At 48.6% G+C, this 18897-nt stretch overlaps 1 protein-coding gene across 5 annotated transcripts in view; it reads left to right on the forward strand.

Moving 5' to 3' along the window:
• Window positions 1–1211: 1211 nt before the first annotated feature.
• The window catches only part of sptbn1 (spectrin, beta, non-erythrocytic 1), a 45040-nt gene continuing 27354 nt past the window's right edge, over window positions 1212–18897 (forward strand). For 2 of the 5 annotated variants that reach the window (XM_086122828.1, XM_086122830.1), the window contains exons 1-2: window positions 1212–1352; window positions 10186–10438. In XM_086122828.1, the coding sequence (XP_085978954.1) occupies window positions 10291–10438 (148 nt within the window). In that variant the 5' untranslated portion in view covers window positions 1212–1352; window positions 10186–10290. Of the gene's footprint in view, window positions 1353–10185; window positions 10439–15374; window positions 15993–18897 lie in introns of those variants that run through there. The other 3 variants (XM_086122827.1, XM_086122829.1, XM_086122826.1) reach the window with 2 other exon arrangements.

The raw sequence follows: 18897 nt of genomic DNA on the forward strand, positions 1-18897 counted from the left end.
GCCTTGGTGACGTCACTATCACGTGACCTCACGCGTCGCCGTCCTGTCCTCCGCGTTTGCAATCTTTGTCCACATTTCAATTTTGCAATCCAGGAGTTGGGCGTCTGCAGCGGTAGAGCATGTTGTCATCGCAACCGCGTGAATGCGCACGCGAACACAACGACACACTCTACCGTTTTCTACTTTTGCCCATCATCCAATCTCTGCAGCCACACCCCCAACCTTACATACACGCACACACACACATCCAACCATCCTCCCTCCCGCCTCCATCCCGCTAGCCCCTCCTCTCCCTGCTGCCGCTTACTGATTTCGGGCATAGGCGCGCTTCTTTTATTGACTCAGTTATTGTCTGGGCGGGTGGAGACATTGGAGCCCCCAAATTTTATCTGTGGCTTCCCTTTTTGTCCTCTTTGTGAAACTAACAGTGCACATTGATCAGTATCCAGGTTTGACTCACCCCAGCAGAGACAAAGTACAGTTGTTGCTCACGCACACTTTCAAAGAGCAGCTGATTGGGGAGAGTAATTGCAGAAAGTTCAATCTAACTTTTGACAGTCAAGCCATGTTACTGGTGTATCGACACAAACGACTTCAGCTAGCAAACATATTAGACTGAATCGCAAGTCATTTGTCAAGTCATCATGTTGTGAAGAATGGTGGAGTGGAGTGGTCATTGAATTCAAAGGTAAGCACATGCGTAGGTTAATGTACTGCTCCATAGGGCCATGCTAGCGGTTTGGCTGACGATTAGCGCAAGTTAACTCAATTCAAATCAGTTAAGTGACGTTAAATGGAAGTTGTTTCAACTGCTATGCTGATTTGGTGTTTAATACTATTGTAATGTATCCGTGTTGACGAATGTAGCCATTAAAAAAAAAAAAAAGCTAATGTTGAGAGTCATGGTCAAGTGGGCTTGCTTCATCACGTGATTGGGAGCTAGCCCAAGGCGAACCAGCAGTGGTCACAAGAGACCCCGCCCATGCGGGAGAGCTGCATATTGTCTTTAACGAACACTCACGGACCCTCATTGTGAGACATTCTCCATTATTGGAGTTTGACGTGCGACTTCACAGGTGTACCTAGCGGAGAGCTTTTCGCTGGAGTTGATGTTTATTTTGTCCACCCGTCAGGACGGAGCACATTGGCGCTTGGGCCAGTAACCCGGTGCCGCCCAACGGTGCTGCCGCGTGGATGAATCGAGCGCATTCCGCTCCGCAGTCTGGTCCTCGTTGCCGAGGCGGGGGAGAACGAGGAGGGGGAGGAGGAAGAGGAGCCTCTGCATTGTTTCCAGCACCACTGGCCCGGCCGCCCTTCACCAGCACCGCCAGTACAGCCATCACAGCCTCGAGGTGAGTCCCGAACCGAACCGAATCGCTCCTTCGCTGGCTCTTATCCGTATCGTGGTTGTCCTCGGGAATGTTGTGTGATTGTGGCTGGCTGAGCGTGCGCGCGCCCCCAAATGACGTGCAAGCGCGGCTGAAGTTGGCTGCGCGTTGGCGCGGAGAAAGGCCGACGTGAGACTCTTTCTCCCCAAACGGGCGTCCCGGAGGGCCTCGCCTCACCCTCCGGACCTCCGTGGTTCTCTTCAACTTGAGTGCGTGCGCGTGCGTGCTCCAGCTTTAGTGCGCCACAGCAGCATCCCCCCCCCCCCCCTGCAGCCTCCCATCAAGGAGGATGGAGGTGCAGCATGTTATTGTTTTTATCTGCTGTGATGAGGAGGAGGAGGATGGTGGCCGTGATGATGAAGGCGGTGGCGCAGGCGTGGTCGTGTGCGGCTGTGTTCGTGCGCGCGCTCGACCTTGTGTGCCCACGGAGGCATTTCTGTGCACTTTGTGCTGCTTCGAGTTGAGCCGCAGCGTCTTGTTCTTGTCGGTCTCTTTTTGTCGTTGTGGTTTTGGTGCAGGCCGGCTTCCGAGTCCAGAGGCGCTGTTATGTAATCAGATCCGACTGGACCCGCTGCTGCTGCTGCTGCGGCGGCGGCGGCGGTCCCTCCTCCGCCCTCCTCGCTCCATTTCGTCTTCTTTTTTTTTTTTCTTTCCTACCAGTCTTAAGGTGGCAATCTCCAACGTGACGGTTGACATTTGCGACGTTCACGTGGGCCCCCTTTGTAACCCTGGAGCTTTGCTTTGGTTTCTTGCACATTTTCCACTTCACTTCTGGTCAGTGTGGGACCCCTCCCCTCCCCCACCCGCCGCCAACTGGTCAACATTTGGCCATTTGTTGGAAGGGAAGTGAAGTGTCAGGTGTGACTTACTCACATCAGACGTCATCCACTCATGCCGACGATCACGCAGATGATCAGATGTCTGTCGAGGATGAGCCCGAGTGATTACGCGCTGACTTCGCATATCCGAAAATCGTTTAAAATCATTTCAAATGTTTTTTTTTGTTTGTTTTCCGCTTCTCTTGGGCTCTCTCAAAATGTGCTTTGAAATGTTTTATTTTTTTTGTTTTGATTGTTTGTAACGTGCTGTTCCACAAAAGCAAACGCATTTGAAGTCTTGATTGCATATCATACATAAATTCACCAATAATTAATTGTCTCCTGTTCGCTGTCGTTTTGGAAAGTCTTTGTTTTGGAGTTTCATCCTAATGCAAACGTGGGAAAAAGTGGGGTCAGGCTGATGATGTACAAAAGTCTCTTTTTTGGGGGGGAGGGGGTGTTTGTGGAGCAAAACTTAAAACTTTTGGTTGTCTTTGAGATATGCCGCTCGAGCTGGCAAATCTTCCTCAGCCTGACTTGACCTGACCGATGACGTTTATTGTGCAGTCAAACACGTCATCGGGTTTTATTTAGTGCAATTGGACACAAATGTGACTTCATAATAAGCAAGAGAAGTCATATCCTTGTTTCTTTATTTTTTATTTTTTGGTCCTTTTTCAGTTTTAAGCGAGCCCAAACCATCAGTATCTTGTAACATTTTGTTCACAAGCAAGTTCGGGGCAGCAGGTGGCGTCCCACGGTTTCGTCGTCACAAAGGCCTTTTCACTATTTGGTTGGGGAAAATCCGGTCGTTGGACTGAAGTTGACGTTATGAAGGTGTTCGTTGTAAGCGGAACCGACAAATGGAAAATGAATGACGTGAAATCGGAACTTTGAAATGTGAACGTTACAGTGGTGCAAGCGTAAACGGGCTACGTGGAAATGAGGTTCGAACTTACAATACGAGCAGGCCCAATTATCATTCCAAAGCGAAAAAGTCTGATTGAAATCATCGGCGAGTCTTGCCAGCCACTCTCACGTTCTGCACATTAGTGCAGCGCTCAAATACTTTGAAATAAGTCATATCATACCTGTCCATTCCATTCCTTCTCTGTTTAAAAAAAAAAAGAAATCAAATTTGCGCTAAATCAATATTTGAAAACAAACTGTCGGAAAAGATCAAATGCAAGTGTCGTATTTTTCAAACTTAAATGCAATTAAACTGTTTAAATCCGAGTAACATTGGGCCCGGTTGAAAGATTTCATCGAGCGATTCTTTCATGTTCCACAAGCAGGAGCTCGCGTACCACGCAATGACAGTCGCTCCACCAAAGAATTTGAGCCCACTATTTGTAGAACACTTAAAAATACACACGCGCACGTTTGCTGAAAACTCTCCACTCTCAACCCAGGCTAAACCTAAATGACATCGAAGCCCCGTTACATCAAACGTTTTTTGTTTAGTTTTTCTTTGCCAAATTAGCTTCATGATTGCCGAGTCTGTATTAACTTGGAACCCCCCCCCCTCTCCCCCCACCCCCATTCATTTTCCTCAATTCCCCAAAATGGAGACGTGACAGAGTGACGCTGCGGAGGTGAGCGAGGGATGTGGGAAGAAGAGAGGGTGGGAGCGATGAAGAAAGAGAAGCAGGGCGGGCGCGCTTGTGCGATAAGGCTGAGCGCAGCGCAAACATTCCCCGGGATGACGAATCGCCCCCGGTGGAGCAGGAGGACCACGGAGCCAGAGAGCGAGACGGGCAGGAACCTTCTGGAAAATGTTCAGCAGACAGGAAGTGGATGGGCCTATGACATCATCAGATGGCCACGCCCTTGGAATGCAAACACACGCGCGCTGAGATCGATAAGGCTGCGTGTGCGTTGCGTGCCTACCGAGTTGCTTTCGGGGATTACGGCAAAATTCTCCTTGAAAATCGTTCTGGATTTATTGCCAACGTTAACAACGCCGCGTTTGTTTACGTCGGTGCGCGCTTACATGTGTGTCTACAGCTGTCCGTGTGCACTCATGTTTTTGTGTGCACGCGTCAGTGTGTGTATGCGTGGGCATTTGCGTTTGTAACGGGGGCGTCTGTACGCGTCCACGTTCGTTTCCATGTGTGCGCGCGCCTCGAGGCCGAGGTCGGGGTGTGGTCGAGTGGCGTCACACAGGAAATGAGTTATTAGCCGAATGCGGACCTGCGCCTCTGCATGGGCTCTGCTCTCCCTCCAGAAGCCAAAATTGCTCAATCTATTCACTCCACAAGCAGAACTAGTTGTCGATCCAAAACGTATCCACCCGACCCGCTCGGTCTTTCTTTTGTGTCTTTGCCTTCGACAATGATTCATTTTGTTCTTTCGTCTTCGGGGGTCAGTAAACAATTTAGCATCGGCTTAGCTAACCTGTAAACGGCAGAAAGATGTCGGCCATTTTGTTGGTGCCTCGCTTGAACCGTTTTGTGAACCGTTTGGGGGCAGACGCTCGTGCCGAGCTAACAAATTAGCATCCGTCTTTTCATTTGATTGATGGCGACCATTTTGCTGCCGCTTCCCATTGTCGGTTGCGTGTTTTAGCCCCAAACTTGATGCTTATGCCAGTGCGGTGAGAGCATTAGCGAAGCAACTTTTATTTGTGTTTCTTTGATGCATCAGGCAAAACGAAATGGAAGAAACAAGACGTTTGGATGCCTTGTTGGATGTTGGCGTAAACATTTGCGGCGTTGCCTTGATGGCAAAAAAGTCACCCGTCATTGACCTCTACCCGAGGTTATCTCCTGGGTTTGTAATACGAGCTATCGTGTGTGTGTGGGTGTGTGAGATTAAGAAACGTTCCATCAGTGTCGTCTTTACCTGTCACTGCCACGTGCCTCATCATCATCATCGTGGGAAATATGAGTTGGTGGTGAGCTGCGTGTCCTTGACCAAACGGGGAATGACAGCCCCCAAAGACACTTGGGTGTCGCCATGTTCACATTTTCACATGACCAACCTGCTGAGTTTTTTAGGTGCAGGAGGGGGTTGGTGGGGAGGGGGTGGGGGTGCTCTTTTGTCAAAACATGACTGGAACTCAAGTTGAAGTAAATGACAGCCGTGCCTTGAGATGTGAGGCGGAATTCTATCCATGGCTGACTTGTAACTCAAAACGTCCCTCACCCCATTTATTTCAATTGATTTTTTTTCCCAACGACTTGAATGACAATGTGATGAATACATTCCAGCCTACCACCCCCATAAAAAATGTTTTTTAAGGAAGGAAAGAAATGCACTCAATTAATTGTTACATCTGCAGTGGCATTTAGTGTATGCACACTCCCCAAAAATGTTAGGCAGTGTGAAAGTGGCTACACACACACACACACGGATAGGCAGTCAGTACGACAGGTGCCAGTGCACCTGCAGTATTGAGGAATGTGACTGATCCCAGTTTTGTTTTTCCAAACCTGGATCAGCAGGAAAGCGCGCGCACGCACGCAGATTAGATGCGACGTCCCACAATGCACCGGCGCTCTCGCTCCCGCAGGCCGAGCGGAAAAGTGCCAAAGAATCTGGCCGCCGGCCAGACTGAAATGATGGGATGGATCACCATGACGACACGCCGACCCTCCAATCTGGACCGTGACAAGCCCACTGTTAGCGAGCGAGTATGCGCGCTCTCGCCTGCGTCTGTGAGATGTATTTTGGGACTGAAAGCTGCTTCTGAGAGGAGGAAACCAAAAAAAAAAAAAAAGGCGGGTTTGTTTTGGAATCTTTGAATGTTTTGCTCCGATTGGTTGGAATAGTTGAAGTGATGTCAGCAAGGCATAAAGAAGGTTCACAGCTTTTGTGGCGTGTGTGCGTTTGTGTGTGTTTTAAAAAAAAAAAGGAAGAAGGCAAGCAAGTGAAAATGGCGTGAAAGCAGATGAGCACCAGAGAGCGTTTTCACTTTGTTCTTCTGCGGGTTGGCGTCCTTGGCCCCTCCTCCTCCTTGGCGCCGTCCCAGAACTCGGCCAGAGTTTGGGAACGGGCCGCTCTGTGCGCCTCACGCGACCACACAAACATTCGCAGAGAGGAACGTTTCCGAGGAAGGCTCCCCATGTGTTTTCACTGCAGATTGTTGCAGCTGTTGTGAACGTGCGACATCAATAAAGGATGGATTGTATCGTTAGCTTAGCACGTCGGTGCTCCGGCTAATGGCTACGACTCGAACCGGTTTCCAGAATATGACGTAGGCCACAAATCTGGTGACAATGACCAGACTCGGAAAGTCGCTTTTTGTTTTTCCGAAAGCAAAACGGCTCAAGAAAAGGGCTGCCGGTGAAAGGGAGTCGGCATCTAACATGATGCTGACTTTAGCGGAGTGACTTTAAGTTGACCGTCGTGCTGCCGTGACGACAGCGAAGTCGTTTGACGCCGCGTGTCTGCTCGGTCTCATCAAGCGCGCGAGCGTTTTGCCGCTTTGCCCGACTTCTTGACTTGACACAATGGCGCCGTCTGTCCGTCTGTCTCGCTACACACTGCGACCATTCAGCAGCACGAGGGGGTTAAATGAGTTTGGGACAAAATGTCACGTTTGTCCCGCAGACACTGACCGAACCCTCTCAACCTTTTCCTTTTTTGTCACGAAAGTGACTCATCGAGCTGAGGCCGGGGCCGTTCATCGAATGGGCCCTATTGATGATTTCCCGTTGGTCGGTCAGGATAAAAAACAAAAGGCGCCGACGAGGGACTTGAAACCCTCATTAGAAGCCCTACGTTTTGTCTAAAAGCCACATTTGCAAATACGTGGACTACTCTTGCCGGTCGTGTAGCATCCTTGTATTGGTGTGTGTGTGCAGGCTAAGATATTAATGGAGGCCTTATCAAATATTGATTAGCGAGCACGAGTGCTAGCACAGCTTTGTTTCTTGCCGTCACTCTTCTTGTTTATTCGCTTGCTCACCAAGTTGGCTGCTAATCAAACACCAACTGGTGACGATGTCATCTGGAGAGCTATTTTAGAAACGCCGTGACTCCTACCAGTCATAACTGACCTTCGTCCGGCTCTGTTCGTCTGGCTGTCTCCCATGAATTCTAATTCATGTTGAATGTGTGCGTTTAGGTCATGCTCGCGCCCTCGTTAGCGCCATTTGCTAATCACGTCCCGTTTGTCGACGGCTCGTCTTCGCCACATCTAATTAAAGACGCTGCTTTATCCCATCCCGACAGCGTGTCCCCAAACGCCTCGTCAAGTCCAGGAAGGGAAAGAAGGTGCGCGTTTGTTGTTAATGCATACATTGATTCTTGTTTTGGCGGTAAACCCAGCCCCGGCTCGTAATGATGATGTCAGTAAAAAAAAAAGCAAAAGGGTGCTCTCATCTCGTCGTAAATCTCCGGTGCTTTTAGTGTCCGCCGTGGGTTCGATCGCGGCGCCGCCCCATTGCGCATTTGGCGCATCCATCAATAGATTGAATCAGCGAAACCGCGGGGATGGCTACGTGCATTAGCGCTGGACCCTCCCCGCGCTAACCTAATTGTGCTAACACGAGAGCAAGTGTGCAGGCAGGGAGGAATCCTCTGCACAGTTTTCCAAATTGTCGGCTCACCCAAAATGGACGTGTTGGGGGTTTTTTCGCACTTGATGGGCGGGGTGGGGGGGGGCACTCTGGACCCAAAGCTATTTGGACACAAAACACTCCCGGTTTTCCAACATTTTAAAGTTCACTCTCCAGACGGTCCTGCCATTGAAAGGTGCTGTCAGGAAATTTTTGCCGTGTGCACCGCCAGAGCTGTTTTACTTGACTGTATTTGTGGCCGTTATTTGGCGTCCTTTGCTTCCCACGTGTGTGCACGCGCGCCTTGTACAGTAAGCGGGCTGTTGCGAGCGAGCAAAGCGCCGGAGAGGCACTCGCGTCTCGCCCCGCGTGACGGCTCGAGTGATGCTCGACGCCAGGTTGCCATGGCGACCCACTGACACCGGCGCCTGTAAGATGCTGATGGAGGCGTGGGAGAGACTTTGGCTCTCGGATTTTTCTCTTATTTGTCACATATCACCAATACGGCGGTTCGGTTCATTGTCATGTTTCATCGTCACATCACAGTCACACACCCCTCCACCCACCCCCCACGCGCACAGACCGGAGCATTTGCAATGTTTTTCAAAGGCGCTTTGCCTGTTTTTATTCTCAACGTTAAATTAGCCCTCAAAAATGATTTGATGAGGGTTCAACAGTACAGTGTCAGGCGGTCAGGGTTAGGAGGAGGGTTTTTAATCATCATAATACGATTGTCACATTTGCTGGTTTCGGTGTCGTTTGGTGAACGTTTTTTGTGTTGCCCCCTTCCGAGCGGGCTCCCACGCATTGCATGCTGGGATGATTGTCTCCCTGGAGATGCCCGCTTTTCACTCAGTGGCACATGAAAATATATTTTTAAAAGGTGACTCATTTTTCCATTGTGTTTGTTCGTTTTTATTTTCCCCTCATGTTTTCAGTTGTTCTTCCATGTATGAGACTGCCACCTTTTTTCTTTTTTTTTTGCTCAAATGTTTTTTATTCTTGAATATGTGAACGTTTTCAGGCTGCGTTTGCCGTAGGATGATATGAGGCAGGACTGTGGGCTCCCACAAAAAGTTCCGTAAATTCATCAAGGGAGTTTCTTTGTTTGTTATTAATAGAAAGAAGCTGCTCTTGTACAACAACAATACTCATCACGTAGTGTTCCTTTACTCGTGGGCTTGCGTGTGTGTGTGTGTGTGTGCCGCGTGGGTGAACTTGCGTGCGTTCCCCGTTGAGACTTTTTGCTGACCCAATTTTTTCAAAATCAAACATCTGCCGCGAGTGACCCACTTGACACACACACCCTCGTCCAGTTTGAAACATTTTCTCTCTTCTCTTAATTCATTCAGTACCAGCCAATTCTAGACCCCCTTTTTTTTACCCAAGTCATGGAAAATTAGAAAAAAATAATTATCTGGGGTTGAACGTGTGGAGTGTGAAAAGACATATAAATATGTCTTTGGGAGTGAATGAGGTAACTTGACAAAGCCTCGTATTTTGTGCGCGACTAAATGATTCGAATTAAACGCCATCGACGGCACATTTCAACCATTTTGCTCGTTAACTATCCAATCTGCCCACTGGCTTCTTTTTGAACTCATAAAGGGCGTCTCCTGGTGGTCCAATACTGTACTGCACATGTAAATAAAGACATCGCATGTTGTCAAATGTACCGCACTCGGTGTCGCATCGGTTGGTGCTAACGTGTGACCTTGAATGACTGTTTGTGTTGTTTGAGAGGGATGCTAACAGTTCCGGACACCCCCTCACCCTTTCCCCTGTGGCCGAAACAGAAAATGGGAGGTTCAAGCCACATTTCGATTGCGTTAGTCGATTGCTTTATTGATTAGCATGAAGAAATATCTGGCGGACTAGCAATCCTGAGGAGCGAGCGTTGTTTCGCAGTGTCACCCCCCCCCCCACACACACACACTTCAATCAGAAGTGGAAGATGAAGCTCTTCAATGACAGTGTGTAGTAGCGTACTGTGGCCAAACGGGGGCGCGCTTGTCTCATTTGTCATCCCGGCAGGCCGTTGCAGTGCTGGCCAATTATAGTTCAACCCTAAGGTCACGTGACAGCCAACTATTGGTGTTGGAAGCACCAGTGCTTTTTGAATGCCCATCTGGTCATTGCACCACTTCATTATTATATGCCAAATGTTAACGCTAAATATGTGTTTTGGTAACACTGAAGCGTTACACTACTTGGTATTGATTATGCACACTAAATCTATTTTTAAAAATGACGAGTCCAAATGTCATCATGAATTGAAAATATTGATTGAATAGATGACATTCCATCTCAATTGAGAAATTTAATTACCGGTAAGTGAATCTGCAAAAAAAAAACATCTTGAAAAAAATCTGGTCATTTATTTAATATTCAATTAATGAACGTGCATCTTGTTGAACTAAATGTGGAAAGTCGGGTCACTGTTGTTGAGCCTCGTTTTGGCTTGTTTGAGTGCAGGTTTGCCGAAGCAGCATCTGGCCGCCGCGTCGCCAAGGAAGGAAGGAAGCGGGCTAGGAAGGAAAGACGCAGCGGGGTGTGCGGCATAGTGGCGTTGGAGTGGCGATGACGTCGGTAGCGGGCGAGTTGGAGCACATGGACATCCAGCAGACGTACAGCGAGGGCGTCAACAACCGCTGGGATGCCGACGACTGGGACAACGAGAACAGCTCGGCCAGACTCTTTGAACGCTCGCGCATCAAAGCGCTTGCAGGTAAGCGCGCCGCGCCGGCTGGGCGGGGTGAGGGCGGGGGCCTCCTCCACGCTGTCAGCTAGTGGCACGTGGTGGAAAGCGGCTCGTGTGTTCGCAACGGTAGGGCTGAGGTCAACATGGAGGCAGTCCCGACATGGTGTCATTGGCTGGGCGCGTGCGTGGATGCTGACTGGGGGCGTGGGAGGTGTAGGCACCTGCGTGTCTCGCTGCTTGGATGAGTGTGTTTAGGTCATTCTAGTACCCTCGCTAGTGGCACTTGGCAATCACTTTGTTTTTGGAGACTGCCCGTGTCCACAGACGCCTCGTCAAGTCACTGCTTCCTTTGTACTTTGAACAGCGTCACACCTTCTTGATGCTCAACTGATCATTAACCTCTTCCGTCATTTATCGCCCTTGCCCGCGTGTATGCTAAAGGACAATGAAGACAAGAGTCATTGATTTGTCAGTGCCATCTATCGGCGTGCCAAAAATTGTGTGTGAGCGTTGCCAATGTTGAAGTGCGTTTGTCCGCTTCAAGTCCTGCGAAGCTCCGTCGCCATCCGTGTGAGCTTATGTGCGTGTGACGCTCGGCTGCGGTGTGCTGCCTCACTGAATAATTCACAATCTTCTCAAATATGCACGAGGACTCGTAATGTGCGCGTGCACACGTGCTCACGCATATTGTTGCTGTATTTAATCCGGTAATGGAAGTAGTGCAGGTTGTTGGCCTCATTGTTCTTCGGTGTACCTAAATTGGGGCTGTTCAAGACCACTTTTTTCCCCCACACAGATGCTAGTTCAAGCATTCCTTTTTTATGTACTCACCGGTACGGAGTACTGATACCTCTCATGCATTTGATACCTCAAATTTCATTTAACATGATGACAAAATATTATACAAAATAACGTCCCCGTTCTGATGCAGACGATTATTCACTGATGTGTCAGACTTCCCCATTACAGCGCCAACTACTGGCTAGCGCACTTAATGTCGGATTTCCTTTGCCTTAGGTTTCAGTGTCTGCTATCGGCAGCCTCCACGAGTACCAGATACCAAAACTAAGGCCGGAACCGGGATAGATACTCACCTGTTCTTACCAAAAATGTTCATGGATCAGTGTGACCAGCTGTATTTTTAACCATCTGACCAAAGACGGTCGGTCTCTTGGCTATTGAGGAAATCAGAACCCCCCCCCAAAAAAAAATTGCCCTGGCTTGAGTACGACTGGGCGATGTGACCCGAAATTCATAATTGATGTATAATTCCAAACATAGTCGGTCAGGTGAGTTTAATTAAATTGTAACTAGTCAAGAATGTAATTTCCCGAAAAAAGTCAACCTGATGTTCTATTTTGTGTTCCACGTGATTTATTTGAATGATTGCACTGGTGAGATGACGCTAAAAAGTGTGTGCTAAAAACCAGCCGTCGCCAAGGAAACCAAGCGGGGCCAATTCCACACAGGCGGCTGCAGAGTGCTCGTTCCACTTCCTGTGTGTGCGCGAGTGTGCGTGCACGTCGACAGGAAGTTGTCCCAAGTTTTCAGTGCAGGCGAGGCATGAAGTTCACCACCTTTGGCAGGAAGTGGCTGCTGGGTCTCTCCTGATGGCAGTTGTTGTTGTTGGTGTCCACACAGGAATGTCTTTGTGTATGTGTGGAGTTTGGGGGGGGGGGGGGGGGGGCAGCAGGGCAGTGTTGGTTAGCACGGTGGCGTCAAATTCAGCAGGCCCGTCGGAAATGTGGCTGCCGTTGGCCTTGAAAGTGTCTCGCAGCTGGAAAGGTTTCAGCCGAGTCCGGTTCAAAGCTTCCATTATTTCTCTTTTTGATAAATGTCAAATTTGATTTTATCCAGATTCAGAGCTCGAAAAAAAAAAATCAACTCATTGATTCCCATTGACATTTAAATCAGAATTGGTGCGCTTTCTGCCACCGCCAAGTACGTTTTTCGAGGTCTGGCCCCAGCTTGTTGGCCCACAAAGGCAAATTCTATGCGTCAACCTCATGTGTCTTGCAAATTGCCTTCCCTTTTAACAAGGCCGACAACTTGCAAGTATTTTGAGTTCCCAATCCATGCCTCCTTGAAAATCAATTTCAAAAGGAATTGACCGAAGGATTATTTGCTGGTTTCTGATTTGAAAGCTAACTCTTCACGCGCGTTTTGTATGCGATAACGTACGGCGATCGTGCATTTATACAAATTTGACACCCCTGCTATTGATAGTGGCCTTGCATCGCTCTTGCACAGCTTTTGAGTAGAAGATCAAGTTGAGGCTGCGACTCCCAACCTATGTAGGAGACAAATGCCAACTCGATAGAAGTCGTACCGGTTGTACTCGATAGAGTTTGCATAGATTTGATGTAAACGCGGGAGCTACAGGAGTGTAAATTGTGTACGGCGATCGTGAGAAAAGTCAAAATGCAGTTTGGGGAGTGTCAAAAAGCCACTGATATTCAACTTCACTCACAGGTCTTCGTAAATAAATGATAGTGTTGCTATCAAAAGCACTTTATCAGTCCTGTTTTATCTGTGTTCAACAATTTTACATCCTAAAATGAGTCATCAAAGTACAGGCCGGGCTGGTCCTTGTTTCTCTTTGTCAAATACGAACGCGGCAACCCCCTCCGGCGCCATTCGGCTTGAAGGCTTTGTCTTTTTGCTTTGCGCACTTGAGGCGATTTGACCGCAGCCAAATATTTGGAAGCGCATCCCTCAGGTCACAAGTCTCCCAACGTGTGGATAAATGTTTCTTTCTTTCTCCTCGTACGGTATGAAAATAATTCCACTCCTTACGTATGTTTGAGAGGAGGACTTCTTGTCGCTAGTTGCTTTTTTTGGGGGGGAAATATTCACGACATTATTTGATGAATTCACAACTGATCACTTATCAAATGAATCAACAACTATTTTGATCATCGATAAATTGCCTCCAGAGCTTCAACCCAAATGCTCAGAAATAAGATCGTATGCCAACATCGGCTTTTCATGTGGAACAAAATTTCTGTCACGTAAGGAAAAGTTGGAGAACCCCCGTTGGGGAAACACATGAAAAGTCTCCAGCACCAGTATAAAAAAGTGTGGCGAGTATAATTTCCCAGTCTTGCGCTGCGTATGAATGGACACGTTGGGTCGGCGTGGCCCCCAGGGGGCTGAGCCACGAGGAAGCCGGATGACGACAGGAAACGCGGCGTGACGCTCGGCGCCAGGCCAACACATTCTTCCGACTTCTTCGAACATCTGCTGTCTGTTTGCGCGGTTCTCTGACCTTTCACCTCGGCACCCGTCGCCATCTTTGCCTCGTATTGTTGCGGTCACCAATGCTAAGCTAAGTAGCTCAGACAAACTATTGACAAAGTTCTCAGAGGAGCAACAAAACACGTGTGCGTGGATATGTCATTGCTAACTGGATCATGTTAGCCCTGCTTGTGATCATGCTAGCGTAGTCATTCTGGCAATTCTAGCGCACTTGCTAATAAATATACATGTAAATACACTTAAACTACATTAGGGGCCTTGCTAATAAACAAACTCCTCATGTCAGCGATGCATGAATGTCATTAAACACGCCATAAACAAGTTTGCTGATGAACGTGCGAGTAAATATGACACATTTTATTGAACACATTAACCATGCTAGCGTTAATGCTAACACACATCAGACATGTAAGCAAACTGAGTCATCATGCTTCTATAAAGTGTTGCAGTCCTATTATTTAGATTTTGTCTCAGCTAAACTGAGCGAGAAGCAAGATGGTTAGCAGTCACTTTGTGCTGCTAGCCTCTGGAGTGCTAACCGCTAACGTGACAGATTGAAAGCCCGCTGACGTTCAGTCGGGTGAACTTCACCCTCGGCACACCTGTCAATTATCGACTTTGTTTCGTCACCCTGTTGCCGAGGACGGAAGCAAAGTGGCGTCGGCGAACGTTTTCACTTGCGGACGCAGCATTTGATCGTCACGCCGCCGAAACACATTCAAGTTAATTAGCGCAGCCGTGTGACGCATGACTTGGCCAAACGCCTCCGCCATTGAACCGCGCCGCCATGAAAAAGTCAATCGTCCACCGTTTGAACGCTTTAAATCACAACCTCGTCAAACAGGAAGTGGCGCAGCGGCTCAGACGGGAAGAAGATTTGCGCGCGCACACAAACAAGTCAGTCAGCGGCACTAAGATTAGCAGCCAAACGTCGTCAGGATGTTTGGACTCGGGGCTGGCTGTCAGGAAAGGTCCGTCCGTCCGTCCATCCGGCCGGTGGCTGCTTCCTCTTTTGCGCTTGCTTGCTCGGCTTCACATTGATCACGCCCATGTCGACTTTTTCACCTCTAACGTATCAGTTTGATCATTAACGCTCTTATCATTTACGCTCTTATCATTTTCATTGCTATCCTTTCCGTTCTTATCATTAACACAAAGCCGGTTGTTTGACTTGTTTTCGTCAACAGTGTGATGTTTCCTCCTCGGTGGAGGTTATGACACTTGGGCGCGCCAGTCATCAAAAGTTGCTTCAAAAAACGAATACAAGTGGCGTTTTAATAGGCAAAAAGCATTTAAAACGTTTTCTTTGTTAAAAAATATTTTTACCTTTAATATCGGGTTTAAAGTTTTCAATAACAAAAAAACATTTAATACGAGTAACATCATTTGAAATTTATTTAAAATTTCCCAAATTATATTTAAGAATCAAGAGTCACATGAATAATAAAATAACGTTTTAGTTGAACTGCTTTAAAATGTCTATTTTAAAACATATTTGAAAAAGTGACGGGAAGAAGTCATCTTTTTAAAAGGTGAGGTTGTGCCTTTTCTTTGTTTTTTTTGTTGTTTTTTCCCTTTCTGCCTCGGATCCGCCTCTTATGCAAATGAGGCACTTTGGGATTGGCTGGGAACTCTGAGCGGCCGCTCCCAAAGAACACCCCCCCCCCCCCCCACCACCACCACCACCACCACCACCCATCCCTGCGGAGGTGTTTTCAGTCTGGAGCTTTTCAGTGAACGAGCGAGCGCCTCGCTGGAGGACAAACGCCTTCCTCCCCTTCCTTCCTTCCTTTCTTTGCTTCTTTCTTGAGGCTCCCTCCATCTTTTCCTCCCTCCTTCTGCGGCTCTCCTCGCGTTCGTCGCCATTCTTTCTTGTGGCGGGCGAGTTGAATGAAGGCTGTCGCTGCCTTGTGCACACATGGATGCTCACACATGGACCGAAGCTCGTGAATCGCTGGGCTTGATCTGGAACTCGATCGCCTCGGCGTGAAGATTTATCCCCCCCCCCCCCCACCTCCTCTCTCAATTAATTCCTTTTTGTTTTGAATTCTCGTGGATGCTTGCCTAGAACCGGCGTAAAAGTTTGTTTTGAGCATGGAGCTCCAGAGCGCCAGCAGCACCTTCTCGGCTCCCCTTTCCCCCACGCTGGACTACGCCGGGCCCCTTCCCCCTTCTTCACCTTCGGGGGTCGCCGGCCCTTCCCACGGCCGCAGCCGGAGCCCCATGCGGGCGTCTAGCCCGGGGCCCGGCGGGGGCGGCAGCTTCTCGGGCCAGGCGGCCTTCAACTACAACCAGCTGGAAGGTCGCTTCAAACAGCTGCAAGGTAAGATGGACGCAGATGTGTTTGCTTTCTTTGGGAAGAAAGAAGGCGGGAGGACCTTTTCCGCAATTTCTTCTTCTGCTCTGATGCGCTCTTCTGGTTTTGAGCTTTCCCGATTCAAAAATGAGCAACGTCCAACTTCCTAAAGCAAGAAAGCGACTGCAAAGGACTGGAGAAAGAATCTGTCTCTCTCTCTCTCTCTCCATCTTCAGACGAGGCCATGTTCTGGGGTGTTGGATTACCAAATTCACCAGTTTCAAGTCCTGCTCATTCGTCTAAAATTTTAATCACTAGGTTGGGCGATGTTCTAACCTAGCGGCTAATATCTTACAACCTGAAGTCTTTTGTCCCCAATGTTGTTAAACTACAAACGTTTCTTTTTGCCCACTGACTGCTTTCTACTCCTTCATCTGCCATTGCATTTGGCGCCATGTTGTGTTGCCACTTGATGACATCTCGGTCGGATAAACGGGACCCGAGTGTCCACACTGCAGTCGCATCGGATACATTTTCAAAATTGTATTGATCCCATTGACACGAGAAAAAATAATGGGAATTGAACTTCAGTGTCAAGATAGTCATCTTTTTTTTTTTTTAGGTTTCAAGACATTAGCCACTAGCAAATGACTTTTTTTTTTTTTTTTTTTTTTTTTTCCGCTTGTGAGACATTAACCACTCGGTAGTCGGCAGCTTCCAGGACTTCGGCTGCTCTCTTTTCAACGAAGCTGCTTGCTTTGTAAGAGTTGAGTCAAATGTGTGGTGTTGTTGTTGTTTTATCCCCCCCCCCACCCACCCCCCGCTCGCACATCTGGAGAGGAGAGAATGTTGTGGCGTGTTCTAAAATGACTTGAGTGGCTGCAGAAGTGAAAGTCGAACTTGGACATTTGAGTCATGAGAGGAATCCTAAAACAATAAATGTCTTGAATGAGTCCCACGCTGAGACTCCTTCAGATTTGGCCGGGCTGCTGGAAGGGGCTCTTCTGTCTCCTCTTCATCAAAGCTTCTGAGACGAACCCCTCTTGTCAATCAGCTGTCAATCACGTGCGTACAGCAGTGGTGACTTGTTTTGTTCGGGACACGGCGAACATTGCGTAACCAAACACGGGCTGATTGTTGTTCTTGTGGGACACGGTTGGAAATAACATCGAATTCAGGCCGTCGCGTCCCAAAGTCGATCCACATGCTGCCTGACAGCTTTTGCGCCTCGCATCCCGGCAAGCTCTTATTTAGCGGAAGGTTAATGGATGCTCGAGGTCGTAACTTGAACCTTGAAAGCTGCTTCTCCTTCTCTCTCTCTCTCTCTCTCCCCCTTCTTCTTGTCCTCCTTCGACGTCTGCGTCTTCACTCACTCGATATTTGTCCAAGTTCCCGATGGCACAACCTCAACTTGGTTTGTGTTTCTTTGGCGCTCTTCAAAGAGAATGTCTGCTTTGGGTCAGCGCTCCCCAACGGTATTTGCAAAACGGGCTGTTTCGAAGGACCCGCCTCGAAACAACTCGGCATTATACCGAGTGTGAATGGAATTTGTGGGAGCCCTTGAACGCGTTTCTCATCGACAAGCCGGTCCCAACTTCGGCTAATGGTTGGGTGCACCCCTTTGGTGCACTCGACTCAGTCGTTTGGTTATGCCGCATATTCCACACGACGAGATTGCTGGGTGAGAATGAATGGAGAACAGCTGATGAAGTTGGAGGCACTTCTTCTTCTTGTGTGTCACCATTTGACCTTTGTCCCTTTCCCAAGCATCGGCAGGCTTACCCCCGAATTTCAAAATAAAACTACTTCTTGTGTGTGTGTGTAAATACATTTATATATGAAGAAATGTTGCAATTTGAGTTGTAAATGAAGGTCAGTGCTTGAGGCCCGGGCACGCTTCACGATGGGAGTCACATGGATGCACAAAGACGACCCCCGAACAAGAGCGACACGCCCCTGTGAAAGCCTGTCCTCGCTTCCTCTCATTGTTGTCCCACGGCAGCCCATTAGATCACAGCTCGCTGCTCCGGTCGTCCCCGAGCTGTTAATGGAGGCGAGGGGGTGTGTCTGACGCGATCAGCTGACCTCGCGCTTGTCCTCGTCGCTCTTCCTCCCTCGCGGGCTCCTCATCCATCTTTCATGACCGCCGCCGCCGTCGGTCGGCCTTTCCCTGGAATTTGAGATGAGATGCAAAGAGGGAGGCTGCGAGACCCGCGCTGCTCCTCTCGGTCATCCGCACCCCAAAGACGGGCCAAAGAGCTTCAAGTGCAGGGTGTGTCCCTCTGTTTTTAAGGAATCTGAGAGCTGAAGTCCACAAACGAGAACCTGGTGTTGTTTCCCGGGGAGGGAGTTCGGATATTGCATTATGGAGTGGGGGGGCCAGGTTGACTGCATCGTCAGGCAGCAGGTTGTTTTTAACTCATTCAGTACCAGCCAATTCTAGACCAAGTCTGAAAAGACGTTTAAAAACGTCTTTGGGAGTGAATGAGTTAATAAGTACGGTACTCCTAGAAAATGGTCCAAACCGAGCCCGGGCAGAAAGTTGATCATTGATCACGTTGACGCGCCCCAACCGGGTGTCCGGCGGACAAGTTTGCTCAACGTCAGGTTGGAAATGTTTGACTCGAGGTAGCTGCTTCGGAGTTGCAAATAGTTTGCCTCATTGACGCTTAAGCGAGCTGAAAGACGTGCGGAGTTGCTCTCAGCAGCTCAGTTGTGCACTTTGAGCCCCCCTTTGATCAGATTAAATTGTCCCACACTAAAAATGTTCATTTATTCAAGGAAAATGGATTCAAATGGGAAATCCTGAAAACAAAAGCCTTCCGAGATAGCACCCCTTTGACCGTCAAAACGAAATGCCTAGCCCGAGTGTAACCTCTGTATCCTGAAGTTTCTCAATGACGCCATTGAGAAGGATGAGTTTGCCCACATG

This window comes from Hippocampus guttulatus, chromosome 10 (genome assembly GCF_054856545.1).
Source record: "Hippocampus guttulatus isolate MCC_2025c chromosome 10, RoL_Hgut_1.0, whole genome shotgun sequence".
Taxonomy (NCBI): Eukaryota; Metazoa; Chordata; class Actinopteri; order Syngnathiformes; family Syngnathidae; genus Hippocampus; species Hippocampus guttulatus.